Source organism: Rattus norvegicus, chromosome 9 (assembly GCF_021556685.1).
Source record: "Rattus norvegicus strain SHRSP/BbbUtx chromosome 9, alternate assembly SHRSP_T2T, whole genome shotgun sequence".
Taxonomy (NCBI): Eukaryota; Metazoa; Chordata; class Mammalia; order Rodentia; family Muridae; genus Rattus; species Rattus norvegicus.
In genome coordinates, this window is record NC_141542.1 from 31,131,127 (window position 1) to 31,146,050 (window position 14,924).

The window sequence follows — 14,924 nt, forward strand, 5'->3', positions numbered from 1 at the left end:
TTGTGGGGCAAATTTGGTTCACATGTAAATGACCCTCCAAATGCTTCCTGGCTTGCTCAGGCAGGTTGAAGCTTTTTTTTCTGATTCTGAGACACTCTGCTTTTTAGTCGGAGGAGCAAGCAGGGGCACCCGAGTCCCCCTTTAAATCGGCCATGTCATCAGCCTCACATATTTTTAACATGATTTGTAGCAAACATTTACTGAATCAAATGTAGGTACAACAGCTATAGGGAGGCTCAGGATGTGGACGATGCTAACATGGTCCTTCCACGGATTCACTGTGTCATTAAGTAGGAGAAGTACCAACACTCCAAGGGGACCGCTATCATACTCTGAAATCAAGTGCTGCCTTTAAAAATACAGGAAATGAGCATCGATGTCAGAAGGGTGTGGCTTTAAACTGCACCAGTCCTGTTGGTGAGCAAGAGTAAACGCACAGCAGTACACAGAACGCTGGTCTCTCTTGTTTAGCCATTTGTGAGTGCACCGTGTGGACATTACTTGCTGAATCATTAACACTAGAGTGAGGTTAGTTCAGTGCAAGCAGGGACCCATCACACCTTAGATAATGGTTTCCAAGAGATGATACAGACTCTAGACTGGCTTCCTTTTCTCCTTTTTCTCTTCTTCACGGATAGCATGCCTGGATGAGAAAGGCTTATCAGGCCTGAGTATTTACTTATTAAGTGCTTACCTAACTAGTCTTAAATATGATCGTCTGTGTTTGGAGTTGGACCAGGAATACAGACTATGAGTCAAAGCCAGAAACAGAGTCCCTAACTTCTCTACTGAAAGCCCTGAAGTCTGTATAAGTGTTTAAATTGGAATTGACAGCAATCTATAGGTGAGACTGAACTTCTGGAGCCAGAGAAGGAACTTGAAACCACCTCCCTGGTACACCACCAGGGGCCAGGGCCCAAATATCACCTTGAATGCACCTGGGCAAATTCAGAGTCTGACACCAGGCTCTCTTATGACCTCTGCCAATAATCAGTCAAAATCTTTCCAGATCTGGAGCCTACTCCATATACTGGGCCCATGCCTAGAATAGCAAGTGACTCCAAGCAGTAGGAGAGCCTACCCAGGTGCCAGGGAGACTTCACATCTGACTGACACATGGGTTCTGAATTTTCTCTTCTCACAGCTTGAGGTCATGCAGAGGCAGCATGTGGGGGTGTAATGTTCAGTTCGTGAATACACAGCCTAGGGGACTTGGTTTAAATCAAATCATAATTACAGCACCAGCCAGGAAACCAGGCATGATTTTTTTCCTCTGAACATTTTTCTTACCTTGCATATGACCTTGAATATATGTTGGGCATCATCGTAAGAGCACCTATCAGTCTTGGTGTTGTAAATTCTAAATTTATAACAGTTCATTCTGGTGTAAAGTTAACAGTGCAACTATAGCAGTAAGTTAAATACGAGTTCAACAACCCGTATTTGTAAAGCATGTAATACTGTATAGAAAAAGCGCTTCCTTCATTGAAGTTATTTTGATAATTCTAGCATTCTGTAGAGTGTTCCTGTGTTTGATCAACTATCACTTTTGTGCTGCCCCAAATGTCCTGTTGCTGAGAATACACACACACACACACACACACACACACACACACACACACACACCACACTCAGCTACATCGGGTAAATGATTAAATTAATGTGAGATGCTGACTACCACCAAAAAAATAAAGGTCCAGAGAAAAGCAATCACTGTGGATGTTAGAGGAAAATATCAGTTTCTGGTAACACCAGGAGGTTTCAAAACAGGCCTGAATAATTTCTTGTTAACAAATTCCCTGGCTTCCCCAGGTAAGATACTGCTGCAAAGACCACATAAAATGCGAGCTCTCTCTTTCTCCTGTCAACCTTGCTGAAGATACCGACTGAGAGATTTATAAAGCATCAGCTCCATTTGGAAATAAATATCCTGCTGTTGCTTCCAAGAGCAGAGAAAAGTATGAGTAATGAAGTCATCTAAATAATGGCTGATGGGGTGGAGTGTGAAGGTGACAATTAAGTGCCAACAACTACGAAACCTGGAGGACAGTGGATAGAAATGAGGTTTTAGAGAAGGTTCCTTAAAGTCAACACCTAAAAGTCAAATACCAAATTCCATAAAGAAAAATTAATCAAATGCAAACTGCAAGGGAAAGAACTGACAACGTCTCTTCAGCATGACTGAAATGAAGGGGTGTCTGCTTCATTGATTGAGTTTGTGGGTGTTGCACATGCACTGCTTCAGACAGCTGTTGCTCATGACCCTTCCCGGTTGGTGAGGCTATGTGTGTGCCATGTCCATACTGGGACTTCCTGTTACTGCTTTTATAGCCTCAGCGTGCAGCAGTTTGTCTCAAATGTACTCAGGTGTAGGTTGACACCCAAGTGAACTTACAGAGGCTGGGACAGCAGGCATAAGGCTTGCACAGGCTCCAACCAAACATAAGCCGGTGCTGAGAGAAAGTGGACAGAGTGTCACCCCTAATGGAGAAGCGCTTGTGACTGATGCCTGCTGGGAGAGGGAAAGTCACTTTTTCCACTGGAGTATCACTGGGTATATCAGCCACACTCCCAGAAAGACCCCATGTCCAGGAATAGTTGGCCAACAGAAAACAGACTCCATGATTTTGGGGTGTGATTTTTTTTGTCTTACATTTTTTTGTTTTAATCTTAATATTTTTATTGTCTCCCCCCCCTTCTGAGAGGGTGGGGGAGAGAGAGAGAGAGAGAGAGAGAGAGAGAGAGAGAGAGGGAAGCAAAAGAATATGGTTAAAATATATTGTATGGAAAAAATTCAATAAAAATGAAAAAGGAATATACTTTAGTTCAGGTTCAGATCAAGCTCAGAGCAACTTTTATCTAATAAACACACAGCCAATGCTCCCTTTAACACTAATGATGCCATAATGGAAATGCTTAATTACAAAGCATCTGGAAAGCAGAACAAGTAACCCATGGCCTGGGGTGTCCACTCTCAGCCACTATCAGAGCAGGTGAGGAACTTCACAGACAGCAAAGATCCCACCACACCCTGGAGCTGCAAGTCTGCTCTCTCCCTACAGGTCTAAGGAATGGCCCAGACTTCAAGGCTCGACACGCCAACTCTATTCTGTCTGAGTCACAGGGTCGGGCAGACAGTTTCACGGTATAATTATAACACACAAGCCTCCCTTTTAAATGAAAACCTATCTCCTTAAACGGAGCCGATATGTGGTCTATGTAATCAGCACTACGGCCATCCTAGCACACATACTTCCTGTATCCAGAAGGCTCTGGAGATAGAGTAGCTCTGTTCTGTAAGGTCCACTCAGAATATCTGTAGGTGTTTTAACTTGCTGCAGTAGTGACATTCTTGAAGCTGCAGCAGCCGGGTGGCCAGGCAGAGGTTAGTCTCCTTAACACTGTAGGCTGTGTCCTAAATATCCATGCAGAGGCTGCGACAGTTTACCTCCACAGTCACCTGGCTCCAGGCTCAAGCACAGCTTGCAGAAGGCAAGACTGAAAATGGTTCATATAAAATCAGTGCTGCAGCTCTGAAAGCCAGAGAAATTGTCTACTGGGTATGATGACCACTTCCCATGTATACTGCCTACATCTGTTTTAGCTTCTCCTGTTATCTGCGTAGAAAAACACGTTATCCCCCTGCGCTTGTATAGAACCAGGTAGCTTTCTGTGGCGCTCGAGCATGAGAGAATAAAATTCCACACCTCAGCACGAGGACAACCTAAACAACTAAGTGCAAGCCCCTTCTGCTGCCTCAAATGCTGAGCAGGACCACAGCTCTCAGTGTTGGCCTCAAAAGGCTTTTCAGCACCCCCAACACCCTGCAAGTGCACGACGGAGCTCATCCTGTGATGGCTGCAAATATATTCTACCTTGTCGTTTCAGTGCATGCAGGCACGGGCACACACACCCCCGAGTGTGTGTGTGTGTGTGTGTGTGTGTGTGTGTGTGTATACATATATACATTACAGAGTTTTGGGATGGTATATTATTCAGCTTTATAAGAGAACAAAATCTCAATACCCTGTCATACAGATAAATCTTGCAAACGCCATGCAAATTGAGCTGTTTTTCTGAGGGTCACAGGTCCATGATCAGACATAGATACAACAAAGGCTATAGGGGAGCATTGACTTAGAACTCACATACAAGCTTACTCGTAAGGCTGCTCAAACGTCAAGTCTTTAGCTCTCCATTAAAAACAAGCCCGATTCTAAGCCTTCAAATTATTTAAAGATGTGAAAGGCTGTCTGCAGTTGAGCCCTGTTCAAAGCCAGCACAGAAATCATTTCTTCTTCTTCCAACTCAAAGTATGTTTAGGAAAAGGACATCTGATAGAAGTGGCTGTGCCAGTCTGACCGACTCTAAATACAAAACGCTTCTAGCAACATTTGGATACATATAATTTGACAAAAAGTTTTGTAAACTTAAGCTTTGAAAAAATAGAAACTATAAGCTCCAACAAAAAGCTTAATATGTAATTGAAAGAAAATAATATTTTGTAGAAAAAAGTTGCCTTTCCAAAAAGAGACAAAAATGACTAACTTTTATTTCCCAAGAGAATTATGCTACTTTTATACAACAAAATTACAGCTGCCACAAATTGCTCTCAACAATTCCATCGCTTCTTCATTTGACCACTTGAAAATCAAGATTCTTTCAGATTATAAATATAACTTTTTATAACTCTGTTATTACGCACTGTGAATGGGGAGAGAGGGCCAATCTTGTGGCTGTAGCGTCGAATCGCCTCTCTGATGTGGCAGGGCTGGATGGCATCGCTGTGAGCCTCGACACCACAGGCCGCAGTGCTCTGGGACAGAAAAACACATAAATTGTTACTAAATCAAAAACACACAACAGAACTACAGTGTATAAAATATGAAAATAAACCTTTATAAAATGGACCATTTTCCCCTCAGGATGCACATCACTGTTACTATGTACTTCATCTAAAAGGAAAGTTCCATTAACAAATCAAAGATGGCCTTTCCATGACCCTGTCAGCAGACCCACCAAAGGCAGTTTTTATGCCTCCAATATTTCACCCAAGCTTGCACGTCAGGTAGGAAAGTGTAGCCACTTGTGTGCTGGCAAAAAGTGTCACGGGGGCTTGCTGCAAGACCCACCGGAAGCTCTTTTAAGAAAAAGCTTAAACGTTTATTATTATAAATGTTTCTTGGGAGATGCTTGGGCATATTTTTGAAATGACTTGAGTCATGAATTTAAAATGAAAAATGTAAACTAGCTACATATTTGTCATATTGGTGACTGTCACAGAAGACTATTTAATTTGATTCCCAATATTTAAGGTGTCCTTGCGATAAAGTAAAAATAAAACCTTCCTATTTTATCCCATCTATGAAAGGCATATTTGAAATTACAAAAAGACATAAGAGAAAGATTATGATCAATGAGATTAATACAAATTCAAGAAAAAAAATATATATACACACACATGTACATACATACGCATACTTGTGTGTGTATATGTGTTTGTGTCTGTCTGTATATATGTATGTGTGATATAGTTTCAAACAATTAAAATGCTTTGTGAACTCCCAATAAACAAGAAGGCAGTGAACTCTCCTAGTCGGGTTGTAGAGCCCAGCTACCTTGAGTCCAGACCATAGCCTCTCTGTTACCAGCTCTGTCAGTATCCCTGGGTATTAGACATTTTTGTCATCTGTAAATTAAGATAGCAATTCTGAGCACTTTACAGAACGGCTGTGGAAATTAAATGAATTGAAATATAAGCTATGTAGAGTTATAGTGACATGCTAGAATGCTATTATTGGGATCAGATTATTTTTTAAGGATCAGAAATAGGATCACCAGGTACTTGACCCAGTTAGCACTGAAAGCTAACGGAGGCACCAGGCATCAGTCCACCAACCATACTAAAGTCTCCATGTTACTGTAAGTGTGTTCTAGTGCCCATTCATAGCCACCCAGTTAACTTTGTTTGTTTTCCTGACCTAAAACTACTGCAGTGTTTTGGATAATTTTTACCAGTTTAGCACCATAATTCCTCATAGGGAATATAATTCTGTGTGTAGACGCTCTGAGGATCACAGTTTCAGAATGTCTTACCAAAATGAAAAGACACAGCTTCTTTGACTCAGCAATTTTACCTTTAAAGAAATTTCCTAATGATGCATTTATATGAGTACAAAATCATATGTATAAATGCACACATGAAGAGGTAATCTATCGCTGTTTGGGTTGATAACACAAGCTTACCGGCAGGACTGGGCAAATGAAATAAGACACTGGCATTCAAGCAACAGGGCCGACCCCTTTATGGAGCTGTTCTGGGATCATTCTCACAGTGCAACTCCTAAGACAGGCTCTATGAAAACTGGCAAGATGCTGTGTTCCAGCTTACTGACAAGACAGACTGCACAGTGCTGATCCATTTACCCATGGAGTCTCTGTGAGGGTTCAGTGAATATAAAACCTGCCTCTCCCACAGGTAAGTGGCCAGCTGGAAGACTTACTTTTCATTATTATTCTTCCCTGAAATTTGAAAATACACTTCTAGTCTATGTACAAATTAGTAAAACAACGAAAGTTCCTGCCAAACAAGAACATCTGCTACTTCTCCAAGCTGAATGTAAAGAAGACTTAATTCATAAAACAAACCAGCTCTGGACTATTTTGTAACAGAGTTGAAACACGCCAATCAGAAGCCATGGAGAATCTCTCTCTACCTCCCCTTGCTCACATCAACATGGACTAAGATTACTTCTTAACCTCACTTTGTCAATGATATAAAAGACTACAGTATTTTTTGAGTGCTTTCTCAATTCTTAGTCTGTTTCATTTCCCTCTTGCAATATATACAGATCGAATGCAACCATTGGGCCCCAGATGAAGGAAAGGCTTGTCAGTGTCTGTCTTGCTTTGTGCCTCTCCCATCTGCCTGCATAGCTGATGCCTGTCAAGGAGGTGGCAGCACCATCTCCACTTGTGGGAATGTGTGTGATACTGAGCTGAACTTAGACTCCAGAGGGAAACTTTCCAGGTGGAACTCGAGGGAAAAACAGACATCAAGGTCAGCATCCTATGTGCTAAGTGAAGTCCTAAGCCCTTCCTGAGTACAATCCCCCTGTGGTGTTCCTCTAAATTCACCGTTTCCTTTTTGCAAATTGCATTTAGTTTTTATTTCTTAACTCGTGCTAAAGGCAAGAGTTCTGCTAAGTTCACCAAGAAATTTGGTTCTGTTTGTTCAAGGTTTTGCCCTGAGTCTCTTAAATGGCCATCAGATAGGACCTGGGGCCATTCAAGTTGCAGACTACAGGGCCTGAATCTGCCTATCTGCTCCACACTTCTATGCTGCGATCTTATGGCCAACGGCTTAGGAGGTAATACAGTTATGAGGGTGGAACCCTCACTCCTACCCCCATGTGAGGTTAGAGGACTCTGTGCACAAAAACTATATGCACACATTCACTAGTCAATGCATTTGCCAGCACCTTTAATTGGATTCTCTAGCCTTTGGAATGTGAAAACACATTTCTCTTGTTTAAACCATAAGGCTTTTAGCATTTTGTTGTAGTAGCCTAAATGGACTATGCAGAACTTAGGTTAAAAATGACCTCTCCTTGCTAATTAAAAAAAAAAGTTACTTATTTTGATTGTACGTGTATAGGTGTTTTGCTTGCATAGTCTGTGCCTCACAAGCATGCAGTGGCGGCAGAAGCCAGAAGGGGGTGCAGATGCCCTGGAACTGGGTTAACAGAGGGCTGCTAGTGGCCACGTGCTGCTGAAGTTTGAACCTGGTCTCTGTAAGAATAACCACTGGGCTATCTCCACCCCTCTTGACTGCTATTTGTAAGTGTGGAGACAATATACACTGACTCATGCTATCCTTAAAAAAATGGGAGTCAACTTTACCCTTATAAAAATTGGAAGCCTACATTTTGTGCAAATGTCATTCAGGTTTTCATTGTGTTCACCTGCCATTCTCAGCAGCTGCTAGCATTAAGGTGAATGAAGTTATCATGTGCACTTCTATCATCTTGGTTTGCTCATTGAGCTCATTGAAAGAGACACTGGGAGCTTAAGGTTTATGTTCCTCACACTATTTTCCCATTTCAACATGGACCTTATATTAATATCCAGCTTCTTACCAAGGTGCTTAAGGTCTGCTGACATTAAAGATTTATTCCATGTTTAGAAATTATAATCAGTAGTGTTTGTAGTATTTTCTAATCTTCAAAGTTGTTTAGGAAGAATAAGACTGAAGGTATACCAAGACTTGTGTATATGCCAAAACACATGAAGAGCATTAGATTTATTTATCAGTTCATTTTTCCACTCTCATCGGCCCCATATGTTAGGTGTTGCCCATTTCCAAAAGAGAAATCAGCGTACGTTGACCATCACAGGGTACTGTTGCCTAGAGTGCATTAGCAGAGGTGTCTGTGGGCTCCACAGAGAGGCTTTACCTCCTTCAGGGCTATGGTAAAGCCACATGTCAGGTCTTCTTCCTTTTGGCTGCATCCATACACCATGTGTTTCTTCACCCAGGGATGGATGCCAAACAGTGGATGCTCAAGCCTTAGAGGGAGTCCTCCACATTCCTCAACTGACTACTGCACAAATCCCTTAGCAGTTTGAAATCTCAACCATGGGAGATGGAAGTCATGGGCTACAGAAGCTTGTTGGCCCTGGATCTCTAGAGGTGTGTGTCCCTGCGCCTGTTCTGATTCTAAGATGAAAAACTGTACAAGTTAAAGAGTGCCCGTGTTTCTCAATCTAACTCAGGGTCTAAGGGCCCCGAGTCTCAGGCAACTGTTTCCTGTCCCCTCTCCATCTACACTGGTCCATTAGGTCTTATGCTACATGTGAAAACTCCCCTAACAGGAAGCATGGTGAGAGCTTAGGGTCCCTGTGCCCAGCCACCAACCGTGCAGTCTGGATCAGGTGCTTCCCTGGGGCTGCTGAGCTCGTGGCCCTCTCAAAGCCTCATCCTGTTGAGGTCTGAGGCCAACGTGGGTACACTTTGACGCAAAGTCATAGTACACATAGCATAATTTTCTCATCTCAGTTTTGGGGAGATGGTTATAGCTAGAATGATAACCCTATATAATTAGTCAAAGTTTATCTTGAATTACAGATATTGAAATTGGAATTTAATCAAGGCAAAGTTAGAAAGGAATCACTGAATTTGAAAATTCAAATATTTTAAACATCATCTTTTTTTTTTTTTTAACTTTTCCAGTGTTTACCCCATTTAGTAAATAGGAGTAAAGACAAAGAGTATCCAAGGTTAGATAACCACGGAGCTGGCTGAAGAGCCAATCTTTGGATTTCTCACACACAATGCTTAGAGCATACATCATCTGTAATTTACCCGCTGAACATGACAGTGACTTTTTTTTTTAACATGAGACATATGCGAAAGATACACACATAGATGTGTTGCCTCTCTAACATTAATTACTATTTTTTGGTGAGCAAGCAACTTTCACATTTTACATTATTCAGGAATCTTTAACTGTAGCCAGTTTGCTGTCCAAACTGTCCCTTGAAAGTTATTTCTCTTATCTGGTAGTTCCACATCTCTGAGAGAATATATTATTTTTCCACATAAAGAATTGCACAATTATGCCACCATAACTGATGGTGAGACATTTTCAGTGAGAAACTGACAACACACACAAGCAGCTGACCATAGAAAGTTGTGTGTAGATATATAAAGAGAAAAAATTAATGTTCTTAACATGAAAAATTATTACTTCTAATATGAATGATCTCCAATTTAGTAGAAATCAGATACAGAGTAGAAAACCTAGACTGTGAAATACTCCAAATTTAATAGTTTTAATAAGATCAAGAAAGAAGTGTTTAAAAAAAATTCAAGTGAAAAAATTCCTAGAGTTTCCGAAATGATAAAGAACGGCTGTGCATACGTGCGCTGAGGTTAGCTGCAGCTCATTTACACGTTCTTAGGAAAGCATGCAGAGACCCGAGTAGCAGAGACTACAGATGTTGATTTAGAATCTGAAACAGTGGGTGCCCAGACAGTGGAACGTCAAAATTCAAATATTGGAAGACAAACCGATCAACCTACAGTTAAAGATTCCTGAATGATGTAAAATGTGAAAGTTGCTTGCTCACCAAAAAATAGTAATTAATATTAGAGAGGCAACCGATCAATAGTGAAATATGTTTCAGGCATAAAAGAACAGATACTTTCAGAAAAACGGAAACCAAACCATCACTTGGCAGGCGGCACGTAATCTGAGTTGAATGACACAGACACCACACAGCTGAGAACAGCACCTGACATTACGGCAACAGTAATCAAGATGGAGACACCGACAAAGACCTCACAGATAAATCAGTGAAACAGTTGGAAGCCCTGAAAAAAATCATCTAGATACGCAGCCACCTGACTCAGAACAAAGCCGCCATGGTTCTGAGTGACTAGAAATCCATGCATCAAAACAGAGTGTGTTGGGGCTGGGGAGGCTGCTTGGGGCTTAGGAGCACTGGATACTCTTCTAGAGGACCCAGGCTGGATTCCCAGCACCCATATGGCAGCTCACAAAGGTCTCTAACTACAGTTCCTGGGGACCCCTCACCCACTCTGGCCTTCAATGGCACTGCATGCATGTGATGTACAGACATACGTGCAGGGGAAACCCACATACACATAAAACAATTTTAAAAAGTCCTGCATATGCCCTCAGCTTATACAGAATATTATATAAGCTACTTGCACACACTGACAGAACTATATGTCAACTCTAAGAACATAAAGCCTACAGAAGGAGAGGAGACTATCATCACGACCCCGGAGCTGGAAAAGGATGAATTGGACTTCAGCAGAAATTCAATGTATCTTTATTAAAAGACAGTATAAAGGGGCAGGCAGGCATGGCTGCACACACACAGCACTTGAGAGGCTCAGGCAGGAGGATCATGAGGTCAGTATGGGAGGCAAAGTGAAACTCTATCTTTAAAAAGGTACCACTGGGGGTTGGGGATTTAGCTCAGTGGTAGAGCACTTGCCTAGCAAGTGCAAGGCCCCGGGTTTGGTCCCCAGCTCCGAAAAAAAGAAAAGAAAAGAAAAAAAAAAAAGGTACCATTAAGACAGTCAATGGTAAGCCACAGCTGAGAAAATGCATGAAAAGCAGCAACTAGCTATTACATAGGACACATACAGAACTCTTACAGTTGGTACAACCTTCTCCCTACACATGAAGTTCCTCACCAGTGCACATGTATTAGAACAGTTATGGTAAAGTCACTGATAACAGCAGAGAGAGATGGGGATTGGGATTGGGGGTCGTGGGTGGGGGAGAGAGAAGAACTGTGGGATGGGTAAAGGAATGACTGGATGGATATAATAAATGTTGTGTATAGTAATTATAGTAAAACGTCCACTGTATTTATAGAGTGCAGGTATGGTGTTCTCACTAGAATTTTCTCAACTTCTCTTTTTATATAGAAACGAAAAGTATCTTGTTTTATGCACAGTATTGGAATGCAGTTCAAAATGGAGTCATGTGAGATTTCTGAGTGAGTGTAAGAAAACTCCAAGAAACCAAGACAAGAGTCTTGTGGCCTCAGTTCTTCACAAACTTGAAACTGTTCCTTGTTCATGCTTTTGTGCCCCTTCCAGGTGAAGAGGGCAGGGCTGAGTTTACCTCAGATGATTCATTACCACTGGCTATCATAATTTGTTTATATGCCTCAGAAATGCATGTTTTTGCCATGTGTGACTGATCTGCAATGGGCAGCTTGTCCCTGCGGTTGTGTACTTTACTCGTGCGAGTCCTCTCAGTATAAACTGCCTGATGTTCTGAACAAAGTTAGCTATCGCATGAGACGTTGGTTTGTCTCATTTATCAGCTCCACTCTTCCAGGCCCCACCACCTTTAGAGCGGTAACAGCGTGTAACAGTCCTTTCAGGTCGGACTGGAATCCATGACTATGGGGATGTATAGTTGGCTGCTGCTTAAGTTTTGAGCTTTGAGGAAAAAAAAAAAAAGCATACCACATTCTTTATATCTCTAAAAATACATTTCTGAGCCTCTCCACTCTCTATTAAAAAATAAGTAAAGAAAGACAGAGACACAGATAGAAAGGCACTGACCTTTTTCCTCTTCCTCTGCTTGGTTTTGGCAGAGTCTTGTCCTGTGCTCCCGTTCCCCAGGGAGCCAGACGCAGCTCTACCTGCATGCTGGGACCCAGAAGAGGGAGCTGTTGGTGTAGGAGGAGGTGTGTTCTCAGGAGAGTCTGGGCTGGACTTCAAACAGGAGGACCCCTGCACAAAGACACAGGGCTTTGAGATGAACTGACCAGACCTCCTAGCAACAGGAGACTGCCGTTTGTGTTTAATTCTATTTATAGCTTAAATATTTATTCTTATCTATTCCATAGAAATGGATGTCTTTCCTCTAAAGTTCTAGTCATAATATTTTTTAATCTAATTATTCAGACAAAAATAAAAATTCTTCAACCATTGCTTCTGAGAATTCTGTTAACTCTGTTGGATACCTGAATTTCTACACGGACTTTTCCTGAAGAGTCATTTTCCTTAATAGTCTCATATACACATTCCTCATTCCACTAATGACACTAACCACAGCTCTCCATGGACAAACCATTCTCTATAGTGCAGTGAAAGACTTTGCAGACCCTTTGACCAATTCAGGTACCAGTCTCAACAGTATTTCCATGATCAGACTGTACAGACACACCATCAAACGAGAAGGGATAAAGCTAATTTTGGTTGAGTATCTTTTGTCCAAAATGCTTGGGATCAGTTTTGTTTCAGATCTTCAATTTTTGAGAATGTATTTTGGAGTATCTGTATAACTCCCAGGGATCATGTCTACACGTGTGTAAATCATATGTGAAAAAAAGATCTAGAACATGTGAGCCTCACCACTGCTCTCATATTACATTTGCTAGTCTAGTGCTAGAAGCTGAGCTTAGCCAGCTCAGTCCCATAGGAAGTTAGTGTTTAAGGATGAGCCTCTTTAGGGAAGATGAACCCAGACGACCTGGTGACATAGTACATTGGCACTGATGTGGGATTTCCCAAAACCATCTCTTTGAGCATATCACCCTGTGGCCAAGACCTGAGCTAGTCTTTGATAATTCTAAGTCGTCTATACAATCCGGGTTTATAGTTCTTTTTAAATAGAGCTTCCTGTTAGCTCTCGCTAATGTTTCACCAGACCCACTTCTATCCCTCATTCAACTGTTCTTTTGCTGCCTCTGAGGCCCAGAACATTCTTTCTCCTCCTCCCTCACCGGTTCTCAGACCTTCAGCACTTTGATTCTGACCAGAGCACTCACATGCACACAACACAGGGTTATTTTGATTCTCCCCACTGCTCATTTGGAAGCCAGCATACACTAACATGACTTCTGTGCTTGTTCACATACTTGCTTGTTTGTTTTACAAATCATGTGATCTCCCTGGACTCAGCGCCTATCATTCTCCAGATGCCCTGCTGGCCTGTATTTGGCACAATCCTTCCTGTTGGCTGCTGATTTGCAATGCTGATGAGTGAGAATTCTGCCTTAAGAGGGCATTATCTCTGTGTTTATCAGGTAATAAAGGGCAGGAAGGAAGACAGTCTCTATGAATGTCTACTTTGACTACCAGTCACAGGGGAGAGGGGATGGATGCCAGGCCAGGAAAAAGCTTGAGGCTGACACTGACAGTCTGTTAGGATGTTCTCTGAGACTCATGCTCCAGCCCCCCAGAGAGTCCAGGAAACCCAGTGCACATAGGACGTTTTTTTTTTCAACTGCTCTGTAGCTGGGAAGAGCGCTTGTGGTTGTTGAGCAGTTGCCCAGGGCGGCTCGGCCACCCTGGAGAACCAAGCAAGAGGGATGGGGATGTTGGGGGTGTTTTCTGAGACTTGCAAGCAATCACTTGAATGTTAAGGGAAAACTAGGTTGTTATGTTCACAGTAAATTTCCTCAATTAGAAATGTTACAACAAATTTGTCTGATGTTAATGGAAAGCACACTATACACATACTCATAAAGCATCAAAGACATTGCAAAGGGCGCTCTTTGACATCATAATTGGGGTTTGAAACATAAAGAAAATAAAGAATGTTTAATCAACTAAGTAAGCTTTAGGAACTTTTCAAAGCATGGTGACTGATAATGATGTATGACCTTTTTAATGGGTATAAACACTTCAATCCCTACTTGGATTTCAAGCCAATACAATCCTCCAAGGGCTATGAAAGGAAGTTGGGTTGACTTCTGGCTTGTTAATAAGATGCTATATAGGCACATGTCATAGTACAGTCCTACACATTGTAGCAAAGAAGTCATAACTCAGGGTCCACGGCGAGTCCTTAGACTGATAGAATGGCTCTAAAACACACAAAGTTACACTAAAAAATTGAATAAAAATAAAAGCATGCCCGGAAAGGGATTTACAGATTTGTCAGAAACCTGAAAAGGTCCTCGCCATAAAACACACCCCAAGTACATCTTAGATGCTATTTGAGCCACCATCCTCACCCATGGACAGCAACAGGAAGTAGATGTGGACCAGTAAGTGGGCTTTGCCGTGCTCAAGCTCTACATTCCAGTCAGCTTGTTCTGAACTCACTCTGCACATGCAGATGTGAGTCTAAGCCATCTTCTTTCTCCCTACGGTCACTATCATGAATGATAGGAAAGTGCTGACTTTGTTATTAAGAAACTCCAATATTGGCAAATGTATCCAACAGGTTCTGTTTCATTTCTGGTTGTCAGGCGCATGGTGTTAGTAGAGAATATTTTAGAAACTGAGAGTGGTGCACGGTTATGCAAACGGTCACAGCTGGTGAGATTTTTCTAGTCCCTACAGAAAGAGTCCTAGCAGTACAAACAGATCTGACAAGGAGTCAGTCTTCAGACTGAAGATATATGGAGCTGTGGTAATC

The 14,924-nt window shown here is 41.9% G+C and overlaps 1 protein-coding gene across 39 annotated transcripts in view; it reads right to left on the bottom strand.

Moving 5' to 3' along the window:
• The window catches only part of Supt3h (SPT3 homolog, SAGA and STAGA complex component), a 335,078-nt gene that overhangs the window by 55,852 nt on the left and 264,302 nt on the right, over positions 1–14,924 (bottom strand). For 36 of the 39 annotated variants that reach the window (XR_015628924.1, XM_087567714.1, XM_087567709.1 and 33 more), the window contains 2 exons: positions 12,116–12,286; positions 4,706–4,816 (listed from right to left, as the gene is read on the bottom strand). Coding sequence is in view for 37 of the 39 variants with exons in the window: in XM_087567714.1 (XP_087423840.1) it covers positions 4,706–4,816; positions 12,116–12,286 (282 nt within the window). In the remaining 2 variants the exon portion in view is untranslated. 39 annotated transcript variants of the gene reach the window in all.